General features: G+C 42.9%; 1 protein-coding gene across 2 annotated transcripts in view; it reads left to right on the top strand.

The window, feature by feature from the left end:
- The first annotated feature begins 18 nt into the window (after window positions 1-18).
- Window positions 19-27959, top strand: part of EEFSEC (eukaryotic elongation factor, selenocysteine-tRNA specific) — a 247075-nt gene continuing 219134 nt past the window's right edge. The window contains exon 1 of one of the 2 annotated variants that reach the window (XM_036322732.1): window positions 19-415. In XM_036322732.1, coding sequence (XP_036178625.1) covers window positions 97-415 — 319 coding nt within the window. In that variant the 5' untranslated portion in view covers window positions 19-96. The remainder of the gene's footprint in view (window positions 416-27959) is intronic. The other variant, XM_036322731.1, reaches the window with a different exon arrangement.

Here is a 27959-nt window from a genome sequence, read left to right as displayed (position 1 = left end):
CTGTCGCGCGGGTGACGGAGGGGACGGCTTAAAGGGTCGGACTGCAGCGGCGGCCGCGGGAGGGGCGAACCGGCTGGTGGTCAGGGTGGCGGCGGCATGGCAGGGGTGCGGGTGAACGTGAACGTGGGCGTGCTGGGCCACATTGACAGCGGCAAGACGGCGCTGGCGCGGGCGCTGAGCACCACGGCCTCCACCGCCGCCTTCGACAAGCAGCCGCAGAGCCGCGAGCGCGGCATCACGCTCGACCTGGGCTTCTCGTGCTTCTCGGTGCCGCTGCCCGCGCGCCTGCGGTCGGCGCTGCCCACGTCCCACCCCGCGGCGCCGGAGACCGGGCCTGAGCCCGGCGAGCCGCAGCTTCAGGTCACGCTGGTCGACTGCCCCGGGCACGCCTCCCTCATCCGGACCATCATTGGCGGTGAGCGCGGGCCGGGGACGGGAGCCGGGCTCGCGGACGCCGGGCGGAGCTGTCGGGCGAGGGAGATCGCCTCGCTCAGTAGGTGGGGCCGGCGAGGCCCCGCGAGGCGGACGGGACTCGCCCAAGACCCCGGCGCTTGACTTGGAAGCTTTTCCCACCCAGCACCACCGAGCAGGAAGGTGCTTTCCTTAAAAAAGAAAAAAGAAAAAAAGTTCTTTATTTTTCAAAAAGTCAAGATGTGTTTGTTATACACGAACAAACTGAAAAGAGTACAAAAATTATATACGTAAAAAATGTCACAAAAAGGTCTCCACTCACCTGTCCTTCGGTCGCCTTGTTCCCATTCCCAGAGTCAATCACTGTTCCCAGCTTCTCGCGTATCATTTCAGAAAAACTCATATAAAGACAAGCATATCTGTGTATACCTATATCCCCCTACTTATTTTTCTTCTTCCTTTTTTTTTTTAACAAATTGGTAACAACAGATACACTCTTTTACTCTAAGGGTTCTATCTATATCTGTACATATAAAGGTACATCATTCTTTTAAAGGTCTCATAAAATTCCATTGTATACTTGCACCAACATTTCTTAACTATCTCTTAATGATGGATATTTATGCCGTTCCAAGTTTTTGCTAATGATGCTTCAGTGAATTTTCTAGAACAGAAATCTTTGATGGGTGTGCTAGTGTATCTGTAGGATAAGCTCCTAGAACTGAACTGGCGGGGGCAAAGGGTGTGTGTATATGTATTTTTAATATTTTTATTTCAGAGAGGAAGGGAGAGGGAGGGATAGAAACATCAATGATGAGAGTGAATCATTGATCAGATGCCTTCTGCCTGATTGGGGGTCGAGCCCGCAACCTGGGCATATGCCCCGACTGGGATTCGATCTGTGACCTGGTTCCTAGGTTGACGCTCAACCACTGAGCCTCTGCTAGGCCAGATGATTATTTTTTATTGAACATGTTTAACCCGCAGTTCTACAACAACAGCATCTTCAAATATTTATTAAAAGGGATGAAAAACAGTGACATAGGCATAGATTTGAAGTCTATCAAAAGAGCCCAGCTGGTGTGACTCAGTGGCTGAGCGTCCACCTATGAGACAAGGAGATCATGGTTTGACTCTCCGTCAGGGCACATGCCCGGGTTTCAGAGGACTCGATCCCTAGTGGGGGGCATGCGGGAGGCAGCAGATCGATGATTCTCTCTCACCGATGTTTCTATCTCTCCCTCCCTGAAATCAATAAAAACATAAAAAAAGAGGAATCAAAGAATTTTGAAAAGTTCTCTGTGTGGAGAAGGATGAGCGGGGGCAACTGGAAGTAGAGCCAAAGCAGGTTCCTAGCTGTCACCACTTGGCTCATCAGCGGCATCTTGAAAATCTTACAGAGCATGTCCTTCTCCTGGGACCCTCCAGGCAGCTGTTTTGCTGGTGCCGTAGGGCCAAGCAGGCAAGGGTTGAAGGGAGTTTCTAGAAGTATGTTCTCAGGAGTATTGATTGGACCAGTCTGTGCAAATTCCAACTTGTCTTCCACATGGACTCTGAAATGAGCCTAACGTGGCCTGTCTTGGGCTGATGATTTTATTGGCCTAATTGGTCCATGGGCATGCCAAGTCCAATAACACAGGGATGTGTGTGTTAGGTGCTTTCATCATTGTTACTGCTTAACTGTTCCATGCTGTAGGCAGTCTGAGATAATTTCCCCATTTTATAGTAGAGGAAATGGAGGCTCAAAGAAGGGCGGGGATTGGCCCAAGATCACGCTGCTTAAAGTCTACTACTCAAGCCATATATATATAAATTTCAGTCATCAGATGAATATAAAGAGGCATGTGACCTTCTCTACCCTTTTCTCCTCGTCTTGTAACTGAATTCTGTTTGGTCACATCCAAATATATTTTAAGGGATGGCCCTAGCTGGTTTGGCTCAGTGGATGGAGCGTCAGCCTGCGGACTGAAGGGTCCCAGGTTCGATTCCGGCCAAGGGCACATGCCTGGGTTGCAGGCTTGATCCCCAGTGGGGGGCGTGCAGGAGGCAGCCCATCAATGATTCTCTCTCATCATTGATGTTTCTCTCTCTCTATCCCTCTCCCTTCCTCTCTAAAATCAATAAAAATATATTAAAAAAAAATTTTTTTTAAGGGATGTACTCTGAGTCAGTCTAGGTTGGAAGTGGAAGAGACAGGTTTTAAAAAAGAGAGAGAGAGAAGGCAAATTCTTAGTTTTTTTAATATATAATGTAAAGTGATGAAGGATGTACTTTTGGAGTCAGAACTGGGCTTGGGGCCTGGCTTTCACTCTTACTAACTGTACGATTTTTGAATCTAATTCTGGGCCTTCCAAACACTGGCAGATAGGAGTAACTACAAAGCTCTTTATTGGCATTGCTTTTCTGGCATGTTTGCCACTTGCTGGGCAAACCCTACAAAAAGTGTGGTGGTTACCACTTAACAGTTGAGGAAATTGGGATTTAGGGGTGTTGCTAATAAGTGGTATAACCCAGATGTGCTTCACTGCAAAGCTTTCCCCACGCTTCCTCAGACCACTCTATACCGCCACTGCCCCCTTCTAACGTATACATTTGTAGAGAAGCTTTTGATAGGGCACAAAGGTTTCAGATACTGCCCTGATTCTATATGACCAATGCCACAAGAATTTGGCAAGTCCTTGGTCTAGACCAGTGGCCGGCAGACTGCGGCTCGCGAGCCACACGCGGCTCTTTGGCCCCTTGAGTGTGGCTCTTCCACAAAATACCGACTTCTGTGCATGGGCCACGAAGTTTCAGTCGCACTGTACATGCGTGCCCGCATGTGGTGTTTTGTGGTAGAGCCACACTTAAGGGGCCAAAGAGCCGCGTGTGGCTCGCGAGCCGCAGTTTGCCAACCACTGGTCTAGACTGTAAAATTATAGAAGAAAAGAAGAGGAATTTTTCTCTTATGTGTACATTGTGAATCTTTTTATTTTTCTCTCACCTCCTGAGTGAGACTTTTCTTTTCTTGTTACAGGCATTAAAATGTGACCTGAGCACATTGGAATGATGAGACCATGGCTGCTAGTATTTAGCCTTTAATAGGTCAGATTCCCACCCTCCTTTGAAGGGAAAGGAGAAAATAGAGTTTTTTCTTTTGAGGGGAAGGATGCTCACATTTAAGGTCCTGCTCTGACCCAGGCCCATTGCCAAGAATTTGATTCTGTGCAACAACCTCAAGTGGTGGGCATGTAGTGGGAATATTAGTCCTATTTTTCAGATGAGGAAACTGAAGCTTGGGAAGTAAAATACCCTGGGCTGATGTTGGAACCTAACTCTGCTGCCCTTCTGGTCAATATCTTTAGTTATCCTCATGATCCATAAGACCATGGTATCTTTGCCTTCTTGAAATGTCTCCAGAGGCCAAATCCTGGCTTGTGGCAGCTGGACTCTTACAGTTCTGGACTTTGTTCTTCCTCTCCTAACCACTTGCACTCCTCTCTCTAACTCATTCTCCATGTAGTAGAAAGTGTACTCCTCTTACAAGTGATCCTCAGATCTTGCCAACCCTCAGCTTCAAGACTTTCCAGTGGCTTCTTATTGTGCTTAGAGTAGACTCCAGCTTCCTTTTTATAGCTCACAGGAAGAGAGCCTCTTTATGGTCAGGCCTCTGCTTTCCAACGAGCCTCATCCCTTCCTCCCCCTACCTTCAGCCACACTGGCTTCATTTCTACTTATTGAATGGGCAGGTCTTTGCACCTGCTGTTCTCTCTGTTTAGTCATCTGGCTCCCCATCATTTACGTCTCAGTTTGAATGTCACTTCAGAGAGGCCTCCTCTGATCTACCTATCTAAGGTGTCTCCACCTCTCTTCTCCTCATACTTTCTCGTGTCCATATTTTGTTTCCATATAGCCCTTTCCATTACCTGACATTCTTTATGTGTTTACTTGTTAATTGTCTCTGTTCTCCAGTGTGTTCTCTCTTTTTGGTCCAGAGCCTGGGGTGTAGTAGCACTTGGTAAATTCCAAGTGAATGAACCTGTGTACCAGCTCCTGGGCTAGTTGGTTATAGTGAGCAGAAAGCAGTCAGTATGAAGTAGGTACATAATGCATGCTGATTCTTTTCCCTTCGTAGGAACTGACAACAGAGCCAGGGAGAGGGCACTGTTCCACGTGCAGAGTGACCTATTGAGCTTTTAGCATATAGGACAAAAGCAGGAATAACCTAATTTGCTGGGGGCAGGGGTGGGGGAGGCATGATAGGGAAAGAAGAGCTTTCCTAGTAGAGAAAGTACCTGGGCAGGGCTCTGAGGCTTAAATCTGCTGTCTTGTTTGTTTAGAATCAGAGATAACAGCTGGCATTTAGGTGCAGCTGGAAATCAGCATGGTGTGTAGGGAGGTGTACCGAAGATGAAAATAAAATGTTGATGGGCCAGATCCCATAGAGTTGTGTTTGGCTTAGATTAGGCCCTTAGTGTAGATTTCTCCTAAGGGTACTGGGAGGCTTTTAAAGCATGTTTGTGACATGTTCAGGCCCAAACTTTAGAAAGGCAAGATCGCTGGGCAGGGACTCCTACTGGCAGAAGGCACTGCACCTATACCTGGGATTGCGGGAAGACTGGGCTTTTGTTAGTGTTCCCAGGCTGTTGTGAATGGTTTGGACCCCTTGCTGAATGCATTATTCTCAGTAGGAGGAAATTAGAACTGTTGTCTGAGTTCCATGATGATATCTCTGAATTTTTTTTTTTTTACACACACACACACACACACACACACACACTCTCTCTCTCTCTCTCTCTCTCTCTCTCTCTCTGAAATTTAATGTATCATAAAGCTGGCTCTCTTTAATCCTGTTGCTCCCCTAAATAGTTTCATATACAAAAAGAATTCTTTCTTTTTTTTTTTTTTTAAATATATTTTATTGATTTTTTACAGAGAGGAAGGGAGAGAGACAGAGAGCCAGAAACATCGATGAGAGAGAAACATCGATCAGCTGCCTCCTGCACATCTCCTACTGGGGATGTGCCCGCAACCCAGCTACATGCCCCCGACCGGAATCGAACCCGGGACCCTTCAGTCCGCAGGCCAACGCTCTATCCACTGAGCCAAACCGGTTTTGGCAAGAATTATTTCTTAACTTAGAGAAAATTGGGTTTTATCTCCTTGATCTATGTGGCCATAGATACAACTCCTAAGTGGGGCTATGGGGTTAATAACAAATGGGGTAAATAACTTCCCATTTATTTAATGCTACCCTCATGTTTTTTTGTTTACCTTCACAGCAATGTGTGAGGTAAGAGATATTCCAATTTTACAGATGAAAAAGCAGAGGCTCAGAGAGATCAGGAAACACAGTTCATAAATGGCAGAGCTGTTTGAATCCATGTTGATCTGACCACACAGCCTATACTCAGGCATTCTCAGTGTGAATGACGAAGTGTGCCTGTCCTCTCCAGTCCCCTGTAGTGGTGTTTCAGGGCAGCATTTTTCTCTAATCCATTTTGAGTATAAACCTTTCAGGGTTAGAACTTCGAAAAGATTCAATAATGTATGTTTTAAAGACTTGGGTGGGGATGAGGGACTTGGACCCATCCTTAATCTAACTCTGGCAGGAAAGAGGAGAGCTGAAAAATGCCGGTATATTGGTTTGGCAATTTATAGTCCTCTAGTGGCTGCTAGGATTAACAGTGTATTGTCTCCTGGTCTTTTGTTCCAGTAGTTAATGAACAGCAGCTCTTCTGCCACCACTTGTTGCCCTGATCTCTTGCCTCCCTGATCTCTTGCCTCCTGTGCCTACCATTTATTTAAGTGGTTCTTCCTGCGTGGCTTGGACCATCTCAGGTACCCCTGGACACAGCTGACGAAAGCTGCCAAAGCTTTGTAAGTCTAGCTCAGGGTTACTCTTTTTGGAGGAAAAACAGTCAGCAGCCCTGGAATTTTTATCTCTGCAGCCTGGGAAAGAGTGTTCTTTGTAAAACAAGCTAAGTTGCCTTCTGTTTTTCCAGCTTTCTGAGCTCTTGGTGCCAGCGTGGAGAAAGTGCTTGTCCCTTTGCCCTATTTTATCAAGGAGTATGCTTGCAGCCTGTCTGAGCTACTTTCTTTGGCCCCATGAAACAGGGTGTTTGTGTGTGTTACTGAATGTGTGCTTTTAACCAGATTTTTAGAAAAATTGATTTTAGGGAAAGGAAGAGAGAGAGAGAGACAGACACACAGAGAGATATATTGATTTGTTGTTCCATTTACTTATGCATTTATTGGTCGATTTTTGTATGTATTCTGACTGGTGGGAATGGAACCCGCAACCTTGGCACATTGGGATGACGCTCTAACTAACTGAGCTACCCATCCAGGGCTCAATCACATTTTTTTTTTTAATGTGTGGGCATCTTCACATAATGCCCAGAAAGCCATACAGGACAAGCAGAGATTACAAACTGGGAGCCTGACCATTTGAGATATTTGGATGTTATTCTAATGCAAAACCAACCAACCAAGCAAAGGAAAAAACCCTACTTTTGGTTTTCCTTGTCCCTAAGTCTTTTTATGAATCTGTGTAGAAATACATTGTGGTATTAATATATGTTTGCCCTAAAACAGTGGTTCTCAACCTTCTGGCCCTTTAAATACAGTTCCTCATGTTGTGACCCAACCATAAAATTATTTTCGTTGCTACTTCATAACTGTAATGTTGCTACTGTTATGAATCGTAATGTAAATATCTGATATGCAGGATGGTCTTAGGCGACCCCTGTGAAAGGGCCATTCGATCGCCAAAGGGTTCGCGACCCACAGGTTGAGAACTGCTGCCCTAAAATATTGAGGCATATATATACTTATATTTTAATCCTCATCGAGGACATTTTTCCATTGATTTTTAGAGAGAGTGGAAGAGAGAGGGGAAAGACAGAGAAATATCAATGTGAGAGAAACACATTGATTGGTTGCCTCTTGCACTAGCCCTGAATGTGGGACTCTTCAGTCCACAGAATGACGCTCTACCCACTGAGCCAAACTGGCTAGGGCTATTGAGGCATATTTAAAGGAGTTGATATAAGTGGAAATGCTTCCTTAACCTTAACTTCTTTAGTTCCTAGAATCTGCCAGGTATAGGTTCCCCGAACCTTGGTGCTTACCCAGGGAAAGTTGCCTTTTATTTTTTTATTCTTTGTTGAAAGGTGTGCACCATACCAAAGATTCTCTTCTCTAGTGCCACTTAAATTTATTTTATTAATTTTTAGAGAGAGAGAGGGGAAAGGAGAGAGAGAGAGAGAAACATCAATAGGCTGCCTTCTGCACTGAGCCTGCAACCTAGGCATGTGCCCTGACTGGGAACTGAATCAGCAACCTTTCGGGGCCGGAATGACACCCAACCAACTGAGCCACACCGGCTCGGGCCAGTGCCACTTTTGTGATGTTCTCTACTGGTGTCTCTTGTTTTAACTTGCTTAAAGCCTCTTTATGTCCAGATTGGAAGTCAGCCTCCCTCAGTGCCAAGTTTCTATTCAGATACAAGTTTTCCTGTTTTGTCTGCTACCTTTTCACTCTCTGACCCCACCTGATCTCTATCCAAGTTGGAGTGCCTTTAGCCATCTCTAGGAGAGTCTCAAGTTGAACTGTGTCTGCAGTACTTTCTCCTGGAGTTGGACAGCGGGTGACTTTACTTCAGTTTCGATGACAGTGTGGGAGTAGCACAATATCAGAGATGCAGCTCTGAGTTTAAATTAATGCAGAATATTTGAACAGGAACCAACAGGAAAGAAAAATGGAAACAGGTAGTCATATTTCATTCTGTTAGGGTACATTTTTCTTCTCATGGGGCTTACCCTTGAGAACAAAACATATCAAATGTTAAATCAAAGAATATTTTTGTAGTCATGCTAGGAATAGAAAATAATGCAAAAACTTTGCCTTGTTAAGGCAGATATTTTTGCTGGAAGGTTATAATCAAAGTCAGAAGGAAATCATAGCCATAGCTTTTGGTAAAGCTGTAATCATTTAAAATTAATTGTTTTTAAACTTTTCACTTAGCATCTCTTTTGTTTTCTCTCAGCATGTCTCTTGGGGTTTTCTTCAAAGTCAACCCATCCAGGATGGAATAAGATTTGAACAGGCATCCCAGGCATCATAAATTAAGCCCTGGGATATATCCCCATCACTCTACTCCCCACCTCCACTCCACGATGGCTGTCATTCCTTGTTGGCTGGAGCCTCAGTTGACCTTGGGCTATGCTGAATGAAGATGACAGTATAGTATATGCAGCTCTGATGCTTTAGGTAACCCTAAGGCCTCAGTCCTGATGAGGTGGAGCCTGTCATTTCTGAGGTGGCCTCAGGGTGGAGTGGGGAGTAGGAATGAGCTGGGCTCCAGTTCCACCTCATGCCTCCACTCCTCTGTTGCAGGCTGTCTTCCAACTGTTGTTCCTATTAGCCTCACAAGGGGCATCACAGGACAGAGACAGCTGAATTACTCTGTGTGGGCCAGGCACATAGATATTCAATAATGTTTTTAAACATTTATATTGAGATATAATTCACATACCATAAATTCACCCATTTTAAGTGTACACTTCAATGTGGTTGTTTGTTGTTGTTTTTTAAAATATATTTTATTGATTTCTTGCAAAGAGAAAGGGAGAGGGATAGAGAGTTAGAAACATCAATGAGAGAGAAACATTGATCAGCTGCCTCCTGCACACCATCTACTGGGGATGTGCCCGAAACCAAGGTACATGCCCTTGACCAGAATCGAACCTGGGACCTTTCAGTCTGCAGGTCAACGCTCTATCCACTGAGCCAAACTGGTTTTGGTTGTTTTTTCAGTATATTCACAATACTGTGTAGCTGTTGCATAGTCTAAGTTGAGAATATTTTCATCACTACAAAAAGAAACCCCAGCCCTAGCCAGTTTGGCTCAGTGGATAGAGCGTTGGCCTGTGGACTGAAGGGTCCTGGGTTTGATTCTGGTCAAGGGCACATTCCTGGGTTGCGGGCTTGATCCCCAGTAGGGGGCGTACAGGAGGCAGCCGATCAATGATTTTTCTCTCTCACCATCATTGATGTTTCTGTCTCTTCCTCCCTGTCCCTTCCTCTGAAATAAAAATTTATTTTAAAAAACAGCAACAACAACAAAAAAAACCGCAAAAGAAACCCCATACCCATTAGCAGTCACTCTCCATTCTCTCCCCCAGACCTAGGCAAACATTAATCTACTTAATGTCTCTATAGATTTGTCTTTTCTGGATATTTCATATAAATGGAATCATACAATATGTGACCTTTGTGTCTAGCTTCTTTTACTTAGTGTAATGCTTTCAAGGTTCATCCATGTTGTAGCATGAACTATATATACTTCATTCCTCTTTTGAAAATAATTTTTTATTTTTAATTGTTGTAAAGTATATACTACATGAAATTTACCATCTTAACCATTTTTATGTTTACAATTTGGTGGCATCTATATCTAGAACTCTTTTCATCTTACAAAACTGAAACTCTATACCCATTAAATGATAACTCCCCATCCCCCTTACCCCAACTATACTTCATTCCTTTTCATGACTGAACAGTATTCCATTATATGGATAGACCACATTTTTGTTTTTTAAATCCATTCATCAGTTGGAGGACATTTGGATTATTTTCACTTTTTGGCTGTTATAAATAATCCTGCTATGAACATTGGTGTACAAGTCTTTGTGTGGAATGTTTTCATTCTCTTGGGTATAAACCTAGGAGTGGAATTGCTGGCCCATAGGGCAACTCTATTTCTACTTAAAGAACTTCCAGGTTCTTTTCCACAGCAGTTATACCATTTTACTTTCCCACCAGCAATGTATGAGGATTCTAATTTCTCCACATCCTCACCAACGCTTGTTATTGGTTTGTCTTTTGGATCATAGCCATCATAGTGGGTGTGAGGTGGTATCTCATTGCATTTCCTTGATGGCTAGTGATGTTTAGCATGTTTTCATGAACTTGTTGGCCATTTGTATACCTTCTTTAGAGAACTATCTGTTTAGATCCTTTGCCCATGTTTTAATTGGGTCATTTGGCTTCTTTTTAAAAAGTTTATTATTTATAAAAGAGGGAGAGGGAGAGAGAGAGAGAGAGAGAGGGAGAGAGAGAGAGAGAGAGAGAGAGAGAGAAAGAAACATTAATGTGAGAGAGAAACATCGATCGTTGCCTCCCACGTGTGTCCCGACCAGGGACTGTACTGTACCTGCAACCTAGGTATGTGCCCTGACCAGGAAATCCTACCCACAACTTTTGTGGTGTTAAGGATTTTTAACATTTATGTTCATCAGGAATATTGGCCCGTGATTTCCTCTGTAGTGTCTTTATCTGGTTTTGGAATTAGGATAATGCTGGCCTCGTAAAAAGAGCTTGGAAGTCTTCCCTCCTCTTGAATTTTTTGGAATAGTTTGTGGTTGATAGGTGTTAGTTCTTCTTTGAATGTTTAGTAAAACTTGCCCGTAAATCTGTCTGTTTCAAAAATTTTGTTTGTTGGGATTTAAAAAAAAAAGTTTTTATTGATTTTAGAGAGAGAGAAACATCAGTGAGAGAGAAAAACATCAATCAGCTGCCTCCTGTATGCCCCCTACTTGGGTTTGAGCCTGCAACTCTGGCATGTTCCCTGACTGAGAATCAAGCAAGTGAATTCTTGGTGCAACGGGGCAACACTCAACCAACTCAGCCACATGAGCTAGGGCTGCTGGAAATTTTTAAATTACTCCTTTAATTTCATTAGTTGTTATTGGCCTATTCAGGTTTTCTGCTTCCTCCTGATTGAGTTTTGGAAGATTGTATGTTTCTAAGAATTTGTCCATTTCACCCAGGTTGTCCAATTTGTTGGCATATACTTGTTTGTAATATTTTTTTATAATCCTTTGTATTTGTTTGGTATCACTTGTCACTTCATCTCTTTCATTTCTGATTTTATTTATTTGGGTCCTCTCTCTTTGTTTCTTGTTGAGTCTGGCTAAAGGATCATGAATCTTGTTTATCTTTTTGAAGAACAGGCTCTTGGTTTCATTGATCTTTTCTTTTGTGTTTTATTTACTTATTTTTAGTCTCTATGTCATTTATTTCTGCAATGATCTTTATTATTTCCTTCCTTCTACTTCCTCTGGCCTTTACTTGTTGTTGTCTTTCTAATTTTTTTTAGTTGTAGGGTTAGATAATTTATTTGAGCTTTTTCTTGTTTCTTGAGGTAGGTAGGCCTGCAATGCTATGAACTTCCTTCTCAGGAGTGCTTTTGCTGTATCACATAGATTTTATGTTGTTGTATGTTCATTTCACTTGTTTCCAGGAAGTTTTTTATTTAATTTTTTATCTCATTGGTAGCCTATTCATTGTTTAATAACATACTATTTAGTCTCCATGTATTTTAATTTTTTTTTCTATTTTTTTTTTACAGAGAGGGAAGGAGAGAGATAGAGAGTTAGAAACATCGATCAGCTGCCTCCTGCACACTCCCTACTGGAGATGTGCCCGCAACCAAGGTACATGCCCTTGACCTGAATCGAACCCGGAACCTTTCAATCTGCAGGCCGACGCTCTATCCACTGAGCCAAACTGGTTACGGCAAATGTTTTTGAATTGATTTATAGTAGTTGATTTCTAGTTTCATGCCATTGTGATCTGAGAAGATGCTTGATATGATTTCAATCTTCTTGAACTTGTAAAGGCTTGTTTTGTGTCCTAACATGTGGTCTATCTTTGAGAATATTCCATGTGCACTTGAGAAGAATGTATATTCTGCAGCTTTGGGATAAAATATTCTATAAATGTCAATTAAATCCAATTAAGCTTCAAGTGATCCACAGCTTGTGGCCGCCTCCACTGGGCTTAGCTGCCCATGGGAGGGGCCACGCTGAATTCCTAGGCTGTTTTTTTAGCTGCATGGCACCTGAAGGTGGGTCAGCAAACATTCAGACTTTATGGAAGATTGGGTTATTTAGCTTTTTATTAATGAGTTGTGAGAGTTCTTTTTGCATTCTGGATACCAGTCCCTTATTCGATATATGATTTGCAAATATTCTGTGGGTTATCTTTACTCAATAATATTTGAGTTAAAGAAATAATTGAGTTGAGTTGAATTAAATAAATAAATTATATTGACAGAATTAAATGTTCTCAACACATTATTTGGCCTGTGGTAGGTGTGTAGCAAGTGCCATTTGCTTGTTTCTGGAAGGCCTATTGGGTTCTCTTCTGTTCTCTTCCTGGATCTGCCCATTTCTGTCTTTCCTGCCTCGCAGGAGATGGTTATCTGACTATTCATCCCTTGGTAGGGCTTCATCCCACATTAGGGTCTTGTCCAGGGTCTAGCCTGCAGATATGTCTTGATGGCCCATATAACAGGTTAAAATATTTAAAAACTCATCACTATTTAAAAGTCAGGATTTCTTATATAACAACCCAGATTCCTGGATTGTCTGGAAACAAGGAGACTCTCGTGTCCATGGAGCCATGCTCCAGCCTGTAGGCACTGGCCCAAAGCCGAGTAGAAAGGGTATATGCGCTTCAGAATGCTCTTCTTTCTCTTACATGCCTGGGCCCTGGAGACATTTGGGCTTGTATTCAACCACTTATTCAATGATTCTGCAAACATATATTGTGCATTTGTTTGAAAGTGAGGACAAGTGCCTATCTTCAAGGAGCTCCTAGTCCTGAGGCTAAGTCAGAACAGGGGCAGTGCCCACAGTCAGTTAAGATAAGATGCAGAGTTATAAGGGCTTTATGAAAAGGAGCAGAAGATGTGAATACTCTAGGAGGGTGGTCTGGAAGTTTCCACACAGAAAAAAAGAAAGGGCAGAGCTGACCCATGTCACAAACTGAGTGGTCAGCAGTATGAGTCTGTACCTGGCCAAAGAAGAGGAATAGTCAGTAGCTGCCACTTTGAAGTGTGGGGGAAGTGGGAGGTGAGGCTAGGGCATCAAAATAATGGGTGAGGGAGGAGGAGGGGCTGTCTTATTGACACTTTGAAGGATGGTTGAGATTTTGCCAGTGGAGAAGAGGGGAGGCTTTCCAGCTACAGGACTTGAAGTAGACAAAGATACAGCCAAGATGAAGGAAGGGCTGGAATGTGAAGTTCACAGAGGGACCATTAGGGTGTTGGAGCTGCAGAGGCAGGTGTGGCCCAGAGCACAGGAGTTTGGAGAGCCTCTTGTGTGTGTACTGGCTTTTGAAGAGTCTGAGGAGAGGGCAATGACAACTAGTCTGGTGGTTGGACATCCCTCCCCCCATTGTGACTGCAGCTTTCAGAGCTGCTGGAAGAGAGAGAGGGAGCGTGATACCACTGGCAGAAGGGCACCATCAGAAGGAAAGTGTGGCTCCTGAGGTGTGGGTATGGAAGGCTGAGTAAAGGCTGAAGAGCCATCTGCCACTCAGAGGGAGCGAAGCGGAATGGACACTTTTAAGAACAGCCCCTGTCTGCTGGACACTGTTCTAGACCCTTGATCATCTCACTGCACCCTGCAATCCCGGCTCTGAGGATGTGTTTCCCCGCTATATCACATAGCCCCTAAAAACAGGACTCCACAGGCCGGTGGGTGGAGCAGGGTTGTAACCCGGTCAGGTTTCTGAGCCCTGATTTGCCCAGGAGCCGCTCTTTCACTTTAGCCCGGTCCTTGCTGAGGAGTTTATGGATAAGTCAATTTGTCAAAAATAGAGATTTCTGTTTCCATTTTCTCCTGGATTATTTGAGTTGTTTTTTTTTGTTAATTGGGCCTTTTATTTTCTTGTGCTGTGTGATTAGGCTCAGCTGCTTTGAAGTGGCCCTAGTTGGGTGGGGAGGGAGCGGGAAGGACTTAGTTAACATGGTGATCCTCTCTTGGCAAGAGAAGAAACAAGTTTTACTGTTGAGAGAGAAGTTGACGTTCTCTCTTTTCATATCTCTTGTGTTGTGATGATGCCTCTCTTGTCTTGGGGCCTTTAGGAAGACTGAAATAATTTCCTTTGTCTCTAACCTGCTTCCTGAGGATATTTATTTGGTGGCATGCACAGGTGCTACCTAAAGATAAACCTGAATTATTATTATTTTTTTTTAATTAGGGCTTGGAATTGCTAGCATTGACCTACTTGGCCTCAGGAACCTGCCCTGGCTTCATCCTTTACCACAGATTTATTTGGGTTGCCTAAAGCTCTGGAAGGGTCAATGGCTTGTTCTTGGTCTTCTGACACTGGGACTCGAGCTCTGCCCTCCCAGTTATATTGTAGTGTGGTACTAAAAAAATAGCTCTACTTGTGGTCATTTCCAGGTGAATTTCAGGGCTTATGCCATAAGCACCAAAGACCCTCGTGTGTGTGGGTGTGCGTGCTCAGTGTTCTCTATTCTCTAAAATGATCCAGGGCACATTAAGAGATGGTCCTCAGAACTTCTGCTCTAGGGAAAAAAGACTTTACCTAAGAAGGATTCCATTTTTTGAGCACTTGCTGTTTGATGCCCACAGACAGTAGACCATGGAAAGATTGGGAAGGAAAGCTAGTTTTTGCCAGCACTTTGTTTACCATTAGTTTTCAGCATGGCCAAGAGAGGGCTGACAGTACTTGCCAACAGATTGTTCTGGGAATATTCTGGGTGGCACAGTCTAGCATGGTAGCTGTTAGCTATTGGGGCTATTGAGCACTTGCACTCAAGCTAGTGCAACTGACGAACTGAAATTTTAATTAATTTAAATATGAATAGGTTATTCTAAACCTGAGTATCTAACTGCTTATTGGGCTGGTTTCCCCACCAGTAAACACCAGAGGCCCTCAGACTCCATAACTGTAAGACAACCCTCTTTACTTCCTTCCCTTCCCAATGAAATGATATCTCCATTCTCAAAAGGCACAACCTTTTTTTTTTTTAAATCTTCACCCTAGGATATTTTTCCATTGATTTTAGAGAGAGTGGAAGAGAGAGGGAAAGACAGAGAGAAATACCTATGTGAGAGAAACACATCAATTGCTTGCCTCCTGCCCTGACCAGGGCCTGGGCCAGGGAGGAACCTGCAACCAAGGTACGTGCCCTTGACCAGAATGGATCCCGGGACCCTTTGGTCTGCAAGCTGATGCTCTAGTCACTGAGCCAAACCGGCTAGGGCAAGGCACAACCTTTGATATGATCCTTAGCATATCCTCCTTTGCTTTCATATGAATCAGTTACCAGATCTTTTTTTTTTTTTTTTTTTTTTTTTTTTAAATATAATTTATTGATTTTTTACAGAGAGGAAAGGAGAGAGATAGAGAGTTAGAAACATCGATGAGAGAGAAACATCGATCAGCTGCCTCCTGCACATCTCCCACTGGGGATGTGCCCGCAACCCAGATACATGCCCTTGACCGGAATCGAACCTGGGACCCTTCAGTCCGCAGGCCGACGCTCTATCCACTGAGCCAAACCGGTTTTGGCCAGTTACCAGATCTTGTCCCTCCTGCACATCCTTTAACCTGTTCACCACAGCTACTTCCTTAGAACAGGTCTCTACTAGCTCCTGACTAGATGCATAAAACATTTCTTCACAGTCTCTGATTGCTAATATAATTACTTTTCTTTCCTGTTTAAAAGTCTTCAGTTCTCCGTTGGCATAAATGCCAATCCCTCAGTATGGCTGACAAGGTCCTTCCAGGTGGGTCTGTGTCTCTCTGTCTTTGTCTGTCTCTCTGTCTCTGTCTCTGTCAAGACTCCCAAGCTTAATGAACTACTTGCAAATCTCTGGACAGATGCTTCTGGCTGACGTGCATGTTTTGGGGAGCCCTCACTGCTGGCCCTCCACAGCCTAGATTAGGTGACCATCATTTGAGGGCCTATAACATTCCCTAGGATCTCATTTTCTTTCCATTTGTTGTTATTTTCTGTTTACTAGATTATGTTTTCCACTGGACTTGATCCCTTTGATGGCAGGGGCCTATTATCATTCAACTCCATCTTTAAGGGCCCAGGACAGGGCCTGGCACAGAGTAAATGTTTGGTACTTGCATACATGCATGAATGAATGAATAGATGAAGAGGTCATTTCCCACTGCCTGCAGCAATTATGCACCCTCCTGTGCTACTTTAAACCACTGGCCAAACAGAGTTCACAGTGGAGGAAGCCTGCCTTGAGGTTAGACAAGTTAATCTTTCAGTGGAAATTCAATCCTCATATTTCATTTTCAGGCCACTTTGCGTAGCAAAGTAGTTTAACTCGGAGCAGATTTCTGCTGTGCTGATGGTTAATTTCATGGCCCACAGAGGGTCAGCACACTAGTGCCTGGAACACGGCGACCACAGTGCAGCTCACCGCACACGCTGAGGGCCTGGCAGCCCTGTTATTTTAGAGAAGCAGTTTTCAAACATCATTCAACAGACTGATTTTGAGTTAACAGGGGTGACCTTTTCAAGAACATTTTAAAAAGCTATAACATAGATCCCTCCCAGACCGTATATTTTCCTTTCTCCACGTAGTTCAAAGGGATTGAGTTTTCTCATAGGTTTTGCCGGCAATCTTCAGCTTGACCCTGGTTGTTTAAATCTGCTGAAGGAAATTTGAACAAACTTGTTCTTTGGTAATTCTTCTGCCTCTGTGAACCTTTAACCTTAAGGTTTCTTTCAGAGCTAGGGGCTGCATTGTCACCAGCCGTCCCTGCTGGGGCTTTCAAAGGGCATTGTCTAGTGTGTCTGTTTTCACTTTGCTACTGGAGTTCTTTTGAGGAAGGGTATTAATTCAGACCTGATTCTGAGACAGGACGAAGATTTTTAAACTCGCCCCAGAGCTTGGGGTCGGGGAAATGAGCATAATGCAAGCCTGTGGCTGGTGCCAGTGATTGTTCTACAAATAGTCTGTGAAGGTGAAGGAAGAGGCGGCCTTCCAGAGATTGATTGGGCATATTTGCTGTCCAGTGAGTGACCCCAGATCTGTTCAGGTCTTGTTTGACAACATGACAAAAAGAGATTCCTATCTGAGGGCCTAGAGTCCCTTCCAAATATAAACTTCCTTTAGCACCAAGTTCTTACGAACTTGGGAGGCCAGACATGAACTTGGGGTTCATATACCATTACAAAAATAAACTTGCTGGGGAAAGAGAGGAGTTCTCGGAGGCAAGAGGGTAGAAATTCGATGCTGCTCCTGTTGTCTTGCTCTGAGACTGACTCACCTCCATCAGGTAGCTAGTTTCACCATTTAGTTTTTATGTGTTTTCTCAAAGGAAAGCCCAAAGAATCTCCAAAATGTGTGACATCACAGTCATAGGCCCCTTTGGGCTTTGGGGCTGGTGTCTTGGGTCCTTGACTCCTGCAATGTGTCACTAGACAGTTCCTTGTTTGTTTTGTCACTCACTCTTTTCAGTAGGTTGGGGCTGTTTGAGCACCTGGTCTGGCTCCTTGGCTTTCTTTCATTTCTTCTCCCCAGATTCTTAGTGTCCTGAAGATTTGTCTAGGTTACCCTATTCCTGAAGGTCAGACATTGTAGAAGTAAAGGTGCTTCATTACATTAATTAATTCAGTCAACAAACCCTGAGCAACTTACTACATGCTAGGAGTTGGATTTACATTGGTGAACAAGGCAGCAGTGATTCCTACTTTCATGTACCTCACTTCTAGTAGTGTGGGAGGAAGACATTACAGAAGTAAACAAATGTGCAGAATTATAAGTTGTGATAGTGCTATGAAGGACAATTCATGGTGTCCAGAGAGGGATGAATTGGTGAGGGGAATCTAGTTTGGAGGCCAGGGAAGGCCTTTCTGAGGAAATCAAGTTTAATCTAAAATTTGAAGGAGGAGCAGGAGCTGACCACTGGAGTGTTGGGAGGGAGTGGCACATGTGAGAGTTTTGAGGCAGAAGACAGGTCGGGCTGTTCTACAAGTAAGAAGTCAGTGTGGCTGACTGTTTCATAGATAGTTTCCACAAAAGAGACCTGGTATGGAACCGATATATTTGGACAAATATGTATACTTGGACTCTAAGTCACTCGATTTTGCTGGAAGATAAAGCAACTGCATGTCTTTTCATTCTGATAATGAGGGCAGAGAACAAGAGGGAGGAAGACAGCCAGCCTCTGGAGGTATCTGGTCGCAGCACGGCTGTCCCTTTTTGGTCTTCTTCCACCCATAGTATTGTAGGTTTCTGGTACTGCACTCTCATTTCCTTCCTGTTGTCGAGGGAAGGGCTGAAGTGGAAGGTAGGAGCTGGCAGGTAATCCTGGCATACAGTGAACCAGAGTTCTCACTGCTCTGTGACTATTTGGTCATTTACTATTAGCTCATTGACTACTTATGATTCACAGTCAGGCAGAGGTTAAGGATATATTCCTGAACCACTGTACCAAGCACTGGATATCAGAAATGGTAAATGAAGTAGCTGAATTCACTGGTAACCAGCCCAACTTCTGACTACTGGTCAAAGCCCGTAGAGCACATGCCCCTACGTATTTTCTTTTATATATATATCTACATATATAAAAGGCTAAAAGCGACCAGCCAGCTGGTAGGTATGACACCCACTCACCACCAGGGGCAGGTGCTCACACAGGAGCTGTTGAGCGACAGCAACTTTGCAGAGTGCCCTCTTGCACTCCAGGACCCCTCAGGAAATGTCAGACTGCCGGTTTCGGCCCAATTCTCCACAGGCCAGGCTGATGGACCTCACCTGCTGGAGGGGCCCTACTCACTCCGCAGACGCCCTTCGAGCCCCGGCACTGCCCCAGGTGCGGCTGGCTGTGGAGGGACCACTAGAGGTTTGCTCCAGGGTGTGTCTGGCCCATCTTGTCCAGTCCCACCCCACTGGCCACCTTCTAATTAATTTTCAGTGTGCATGAATCCATGCACCAGGCCTCTAGTATATATATATTTTGTTAACACATTGTTTGCGGGTAGTTTTTATCGTGCGCTAATAGGTGGCGCGGGCCATTTTTGCTAATTTTTTGCGCAAATGGCAACGTTCAGTAAAATTACGATAACTTTAGTTTACGTATTTATACATTACCTGCATTCTACCGCTAGTCTATAAAAAACGTATTAATGCGTGTCCCGTGCTTTACTACACTGGTAGAACGTATAAATACGTAAAACGTATAAATACGTTTCCCGCATACAATGTGTTAATTCTCATCCAAGGATATTTTTCCATTGATTTTTAGGGAGAGTGGAAGAGAGAGGGAAAGACAGAGAGAAACATCGATGTGAGAGAAACACATTGATTGGTTGCCCCCTTGCACGTGCCACGAACAGGGCCCGGGCTGGGAAGGAGCCTGCAACCAAGGTACATGCCCTTGATTGGAATGGAACCTGGGACCCTTTGGTCCACAGGCCAATAAACCGGCTAGGGCCCCTAAATATTTTCTTCATCCCCTTTTCTTGTGGAGTTCAAGATAATGCATTGGGAGAAAATTTTGCCGTTTTCTCTCTCCCAGAAGTGAGTTTGGCATGAGATTGGTCCAGCCTGGATTGTTCCCAGAAGGGTAGAGGTGTGGTGCAACATTTGGATGGTTTATAGTTCAGAACTGGAACTGGAGACTCAGAGAAGACTACGGCCTGACCCTGAAGGTTCCTTCCAAGCAGGCCTGGCCTGGCTTGGTCTCAGACTTGAGTGGATTTTTTCTGCCTTTGATTTTTCTCAAGTTCTTTAATAAAGGAACAGTAGGTTATATCCTTTAAAGCTCTTGTAATATGCCACTTTAGTCTTTTGGGGACAGAACCCCGCCCCAGGTTGGAGAAGAGAATGTTTGCAGGTAATCCTACCAGGAAGGGGCTCTTCAGAAAGAATATATTACCGAACTTAGGGGATTCCTCAGAGAAAAAGCAACCAGGGTTCCCCCTGCCTTTGGAATCAAATGGAATCTCTTTTCTTGGCAGATATTTCCTAGATAAAAAGAAGTACTATATACTTGTTATTGTAGAGTCATTAGTTGTTTCTAAAAGTTTTAAAAAGTACATAATAAGAAACTTTCCATGGTAACCAATAGCTTCTTTTCGAGGAACGGATATTTTCTAGGAAAGATAAGAGTCAGTTATTTTTGGTTTGATTTCTTCAGCTGAATCTCCCCCTCTTCCTTTTATCTCAAAATCTGTCTTGGAAGGCAATCTGGGGACATTTTAGCAAGCACCACCCTGGTAACAGATGTGTATCATCCTTTCCTTGACACATTTCCAGGCCCTGGAGAGAGAAGCTGTACAATTGCAGGCTGTCTACGGGGCGGTGGGTGGAAACCTTCTCCATGCTGACTTCGGGAGTGTTTGGTGCACAAGAGGGCAGTGTTTGCTTACAGTCTTGGATGGAGATGATCAGGTCAGCATAGTTAGAATGACCTCGGACTCTTTCAAGACAAAATAAACTGTAAGCCACAGCCATGATGGTTTCCTATATATGCCTATAAGTGCTTCATTCCTTCACAATATAGTTGCTTGCTATCTTTTTTTTCCTTAAAAAGAAAAATATTGTTTATTTCAGCATTTTAAAAAAATTAATGAAAATGTGGTTTGCAGCCTTGTACCTACAATGGCAAAGGTTAGAAAGTGTTGTGAAAGCAGAACAGCTACTTTCTAATTAAAAACCACATGGGAAGTGTTTTGTTTGAAGCAAGGGTCAATGTATACGCTCCCCCTTTAACATCAGTGTAAAGATGATCTGACTTCACTTTACAAGCATTTGAAGATGTGGACTTCAGTCACCAACCCTTCTTACTTCTTTTTCTGCACGTTTATGGTATTAACCAAAGCAGAGATTTTCCAGGAGGAAAAAAAGGCAATCTCCTTGCCTCCTGGAGACACAAAGTGCTATATGAAATATGCTATGTCTGCTTTTGTGTAGGATTTGCCTGTTTTCAACTCTTCTGTGTTGTTTTTTTGTAGAGGCTTTCAAGCCAGAAAGACATATTGGTGTATAACCCTGTCCCACTAGATTCCACTATGCCAGAATTGGAGTCTCACACTATTTTTTAGTCCCCCCGCCAACCTGGGAACTATTGATTTCAGGTCCCTCCAAAATGTTAACACCCAAAAGAGCTTAATGTACAACAACAGCAGTAGGGAGGCCAGCATCCTGAGGAGACACTAGAGATGGTGGTGAGGTGGAAGGAGCTGGTCTCAGGCAGCCTGGACCTGGCTGTGGGCACTGCAGTGTCAGTGACACTTCAGGTTACCTCTCTGAGTCTGTGTACCTCAAATGCAGGTGATTATCCTTCTCAGGGTGGAGTTTTAGAGAAAATGTCTATAAAGCTTGTGGCACACAGTAGGGAACAGTTCTTGTGATGTTGGTCCCTCTGGCCCAGACCAGTTATAAGCATATGGGTGGGGGTTGTAGAGACAAAGACAGGGTTGTAGTTCTTTTATTCAATTCACTGAGCATGTCTGTTGCTTGGCCCCTGTGAGCATCTGCAGCAAGGCAAAATGAAATCTACGTATGGGGAGCCGCGTTGCTGTCTGATCCTCTGATAGCCATCGAGGAGAAAGCTGGGTTCCCAGGCTTAGCCCTATATGAAATCAGATGTCTTCTAATCTTTTCTAATCGCAACATAAATCTTCCAAAGTGAGCATGTCTATAAGATAGATGTGCATACGCAGTAGAACATATTAGTATGTGTGACATCCTCACAGAGTTTAATTGATCAGTGGCATTTAATACAGAATTTGAATTTGACAGCACTGAGTGAGGAGACCCATGGCTGGCCTTCTCATTTGCTTCCCCACGAAGTTCCTGTCCTGGCTTTTATTAGAAGGGTCTGGGTAGGAACGGAAGGTTTTTGAGCTGCAGGGTTTCAAAAGAGGCTCAAGCTATGTTTTTCCAGGAACATAATTTCTGAAAAATGCTGGAGTCCTCAATTTCTAAAGAAGCCTAATTGGAAGGGGAATGAAAAGTTGTTTTTGCTTGTGGCTTCGAGGTTGTTCTCCATCTTCACTCCCTAAGGCAGGGTTGGTGAACGAGGAATGGGACAGATGTTTCTTGGTAGTAATTTCCAGTCAGATTCTTGAATGCCTTGTATACTCGGGTCACCATCAGCTCATAATGGAGCAAAATTGAGTGAGAATTCCTGCAATGAAAGATGTGAATGGCACACCGGAGAGAGATGATGGTGGAGATAGAGTGCATTCTGTGAGAAAATATTTCCAGTACTATCTGTAAAATTCAGATTGTATAACTATTCTGAAGTGCTCCCTTCAAAAGAGTTTCCTTCCACAAGCATTGCAGCTGAGTAAATACCAATAATTTTTATTTTCCTTTTCCTTATCAGTCCCTCTACTGAAATGTTTCTGCATAACCTATCTGTTCTTTTTAAGTGAACATCAAATGATTAGTGTCAGCTTCCAGTTTGAATTATGATCCTCATTTCAAAACACAAACTGCTTCTTTGCTTTTGCATTTGGATGTAATTATCAATATTTACCAATACTGGGGGGAAGAGCTGGAAATGGGAAGCAATGCTGCTGAAAATGGTTCCCCAAGTTAAGATAGCAGGGAGGGGTTATATGTGTCATGTGTGTATTGTAGGGATAATGGTTAGGGGGCTTGAAGAGCCTGTCTGGACACTGGATGGCCTGTCTGTTTGGCTTCAGCCTCATTACAGTCCTCACAGAAAGGAGAGGGGGACTTGTGAGGACCCAATTGCACAGCCATCTTTTGGGAATGGAAACTCAGAAGAGGCTGGGAAAGCTATTCCTGACACCTGTGAGAGATGCTTGAGCTGGCCTCTGCTCTCAGAGGCCCTCCCTCTCTGTTTCCTCAGTGTCTGTCATGGGCTTTGGTGAGGAGGGCAAGAGAAACTGAGGGCTGCTCTTAGCCCTTTGTGGGCTGAGGTCCCACACCCACAGCCTGGAAAGCAGACGAACATGAATAAAATGTGCTGACATCTCACATAAAATACAGTTTATACATACATCTGCCTTAATCCCAAGTTGCTAGGTGACATTCTCTTACATTTCAGTTTTTGCAGTTTTCTTTTTGTATTTTGGAGCCGGTAAATTTTTTAAGTTTACTAACACTGTAAACTGGTACTTTGCTTATCGTGCCTAATAGATGGCTGCCTTTGGGAAATCCAGAGGAGATTTCAGACTTTGCCTTATAGAACTTCCCAAAGAGTTAAGAAGCTGCAGTGCAATAGGTCTGGGCTCTGGAGTCAGAAAGATTTAAATTGGAATTTTGCCTCTTCTACTTGTTTATTGTGTGACATTTTGCTTTTCCTTCGTTTCTTTACCTATTTCAAAAAAGGAATATACCTACCCTTGGGGTTTGCTGTTAGGAGTAGCAGTAATAACTGATATGGTTAGCATGGTTCTGGGTGCGAGGCAGAGGTGCAGGAAATGGAAGCAGCCCTCATTGTCACTGTCGCCTGCAGGCCAGCACTGCAGAGTTTGACACAGGAATGTCTCTACTTCAGAGGTCGTTGGGGAGAGTCAGACACCCGCTCCCTTCAGCATTGCAGACAGCTGGAAAGAGCATTGAAATTATGCAAGGGCTATGTTTCAAAGAAAGAAATGAAATTCTTGAATTTTTTTAAGGCAAAGAAGGGGAGGGAAAGAAACAGATTCATTGTTTTAGTTGGCTATTCAACAGGATGCAGGACAAAGCTGGCCTCTCTCCTGTCTAATGTCATCATTGGCATTCTTTCTTTTTCATTTTCTTCTTTTTTTCTCCTCCTCCTCCCCCTCCCTCCTCTTTCCTCCTCCTTCACCCTTCTCCTCCTCCTCCTCTTCCTACTTTTACTGCAACAACCCCCATCCCCCCCTTTTGCTCCAAGTCATTCTCAGTTTCTGAGCCTGGGATTAAACCTTATGCTCTGGAGATCCCCTAATGCTAGGAATTATTTCCTCTTTTGCAGTATTTGGTCTCTTCTTCAACATTTCATGTTGCTTTCAAAGGGAGGTGCCAGGTGCTGGCCCCAAAGCTAGTTTTGGGGCTAGTAAGAGCTCCCAAAGAGGGCTGTGACATTTGGGAGCTCTTGGACATGCTCTCACAGTTCCAGAGTAGTGGGCTGGTGACAGGGCGATGTGGCGTGAGCAAGGTTTGGAGGAAGATGGGTGTGGATGGAAAACTGGACTGACTTCTGGATAAAGTTTGCCTGGGGTCTCAGGCCAGGTTGAGCCTGGCAGATGCTGGGGGAAATTCTGTGGGAGGGCTGAGAAAATTCAGCGTCACCTCACCATTTAATGAGTATACCGGCAGAGTGGGCTCTGCTAGCCCAATGCAGTACTGGTTTTGAAAAGCCTAAAGAAAAAGTTAGGGTCCTTGCTCTAGGGAAACGGAGTAGCTCACTGGGGTTCTTCTTCAGAAAGCGGGAGGACATGGATTCAGTTGTGAGTCACTTAATTAGGCACCCAGTTATTCTGGTGATGTGCTTGGTCCCAAGGGCCTGTATTTGCATCTTTTCCTTCTTTCCCTAACAGTGGCTTGTGACACCTGTAACTACCCTTATTTATAAGAAGCAGTGGAAAGAGCTGGGCTGGGCATGCTGGCCTAGGGTTAAGCCCTAACTCTGGTTAGCTTGTGATGATCCACTGCTCTGAACTTCAGTTTTCTCATATTCAAATGGGGAGAATCACCTTGCAGATTTTTTAAAGCTATGTATAGTGTTTATCTCAGTGCCTGCAACCTATAAAGTACTCAATAAATGTTGTTAGCTATTGTGACAACTAAATATGATTTGATTTTTAATCTTTAAAAGACTGTATAAAAACAAATCATTTGTCAGAGTCTTATATTTGGTTGGGAAAGCAGGCTAGATGGATGGTGTCTGATAGCATGTGTACTATATGATTTTTGCCTCTGCTTTTAAATTGGTGATAATGTAGTTGGAGAAACTCCAGAGAACATACTTGAAGTAATCAGAGTGTAAGTACTTAATTGTGTTGATTTGGCTGTAAAATTGTGAGTGCAGTTGGAATTGAAAGGAGGAAGGCCCATGATGGGGAAAGACAGGGTAGAAACCAGAAAAGAAATGCTGACGGTTTATTAGAAAGCAGCGTGTTTTGTCTACCAGGAAAGATCAGTCTCCAGGAAGCCTTGGCTTGTTTTGTGTTTGGAAGCTGATAGGTGCCAATCACTGCTGAATGCAGATGTACCCAAAAATATGTTATGGGAGGAGCTTAACTTTTCTTTAAATAATTTATTCATCAGTATTAAAGAAAAAACACAAAACAATATAAAACAGCATAAATGCAAACATGGTATAATTTTAAAAGCTTGAGGCTTAGAGTCTGAGAAACTGAATTTGAATCCTGGCTTCAACATTTGTAGCTGTATGATCTTGGTCAGATAACTTAACTTCTCTACTTCCGGCTCTGCAAAATAGGAAAGAACCATTTCAAGGATTAGAAGAAATGTATCTGGTACACGATAAGCTCTTAGTAAACATGGTTATTGTTATCACCATTACTTTTCCTCCTGATAATAAAGGCTCCCAGTCTCTTGTGATTCTACTTTGTCAGCTATAAATGTGGGCTTCCCTGAAATGCTATAGTTTTTTCTGAAGTATAACTGTATATATACTGGAGCATTGGTTCAGTGTTGTGGAGAAGTTCATAAATGAATTTATGACTAAGTTTTAGAAGGCTCTTTTTTTGTTGTTAATGCCTTATTTTAAAACCAGAACAGAAAAAGTTCTTAATAGTTTATTATTTTTAGAGCCTGAACGAGGTCTGTGTGTACGCCTGGGGAAAAATTCAGAAAACTTTAGTTTTTTTAAACATGTGAGTGGGGGTGCCCTCATTTAAATTGCAGAAAGAGATTTTCCCCTTGAACTTACTGTTTATTTTTTAGGCATGCACATTTCCAAATATATCAAATATAAATGATTTTAAGTTTTTAAACTAACAATAACACATTGGAAACTTAATGGGGGATTTAAAAAGGTCTTGCTGACTTTCAGTTTCCCTCAGATTTGCACTACTCTGAAATTTCTGGATGTTTTGCATCTCCAGCTGAGCTAGAAAACACCTTTGTTTTGGGATTGTAAAGGACTCCATATCAAGCCAATTCTTATTATATTAAACTTTAAAGAACCTCCTACATTCTTTTGTTTTGCATATTGCAGTAGGGCAGGTTGCTTAAACTAAGTGGGAAATTGGCTGTGAATTTTAAAAAATGGAATACTCATTTTTGTGTCACTTGTCTTAGAGGAGCGGGCTCAAGTTTGTTTTTATAAATAGGAATATCGATTTGCAAAAACTGAATGAGGAGTAGCAGACAGGAGATGGCATGTGGCACATTTAGAATTTGGAGAAACCACAAGCTTAAAATATAATATGAATAGACATTCCTTATATAAATGGATAGACCAGCCAGTCCTCAAAAAAATGCTTGTTAACACAAACACACTGGACTTCGAGGTGAATTTCAAGCTCTTGGGTTAGTTTATATGCACGTTGGTGCATGTGTGGAAACTCATGGCAAAATAGTATACCATAGTAAGTTCCTGTAAGCAGATGAAACAGAGCTTGGAGTCATGAGTTAAGTACTAAAAATGAGTGGACTACGTAATTTTCAGTGACGTTTTTATTATTTTGGAACTAGGTCTTTTTAATTGTCTTAAAGGAATATCTCTTTTGGGCAAGTTTGAAATATGAAAATTATCTTATTTTTCTATAAGCAAAACATTTAAATACCCCCCCCCCCCCCCATAAAGTGTTTCAGCATATAAAGTGAAACTGGAAGTAGTTTTGGTAAGTAATCTATTTTGGGGACTGAGGAGAAGCACTAGAAAATTCAGTTTCTCAAACTCATTCTTTATGAGAAGTCAGCAGCATCCATACAAATTATCATGCGAATATTTTCTCCAAATTTTGCTTTTTTATATTCAAACTCAAACTTAGTTTAAAAGTGAAATGTCTAAATAAAACTTTCTAAAGATAGGTGAATTTTGGAGAAGGCAAATTGGTAGAAGCAGTACATAAAATCCAAGGACAAAATGACACGTTTTTCCCTATTAAACTCAATTAATATTTGACATTTCAAAATTCATATTGAATTTTTGCAATGGAACATTTGTGATTTTAAAAGCCCAGAACCTAAAATAAATTCAGATTGACCTATCGTTCTTTTCTTGCACCATCTATCTGAACCTTTTTACTTTACCACTGACCAAAGACTGTTTCTTGCAGTTGCTCAACCTTATTACTTTAAATCTCCAAATCTCTATTATTATTATTGTGATTGTTATTTTATTGTAATAATTATTGTTGTTACTATTATGGAACAAGCTTTGGTTTGAAAAGAGTCAGTCTTGCATCTTGATTATGGTGATTAGTATGAGTATGAAGCCATACAGGGATTTGATATATATTTCTAGAGCATTTTCACTGTGATACCCGGGAGTAAGATTTTTGTTTTCACAGGCTAGAAAGGTTACTGTGAATTCTATTACTTGGGAATCACAGCTTTAATTCTGGTTTGTTCAGTAGAACAAAAATTTGCCCTTGATACTGTTTTAATCTCTTGAATGAATGGAACCTATTTCTGATTCTGATTTTACTGAAGCAGTCTCTCCGTTTCCTCAAGTGCCACTTCCCAAGGTGGACAAAACATGTTCTGTGCAGGAGAAATGTGAGCTGCTGGCTGTATGGGGGACGAAGGAGTTTAGGAAGCTATTTGCAAAACTACTTAAAATAAATTTGAGGG

The sequence above is a fragment of the Myotis myotis genome, unplaced genomic scaffold (genome assembly GCF_014108235.1).
Source record: "Myotis myotis isolate mMyoMyo1 unplaced genomic scaffold, mMyoMyo1.p scaffold_m19_p_9, whole genome shotgun sequence".
In the NCBI taxonomy this organism is placed as follows: domain Eukaryota; kingdom Metazoa; phylum Chordata; class Mammalia; order Chiroptera; family Vespertilionidae; genus Myotis; species Myotis myotis.
This window is presented reverse-complemented; position numbering and strand designations above follow the sequence as displayed.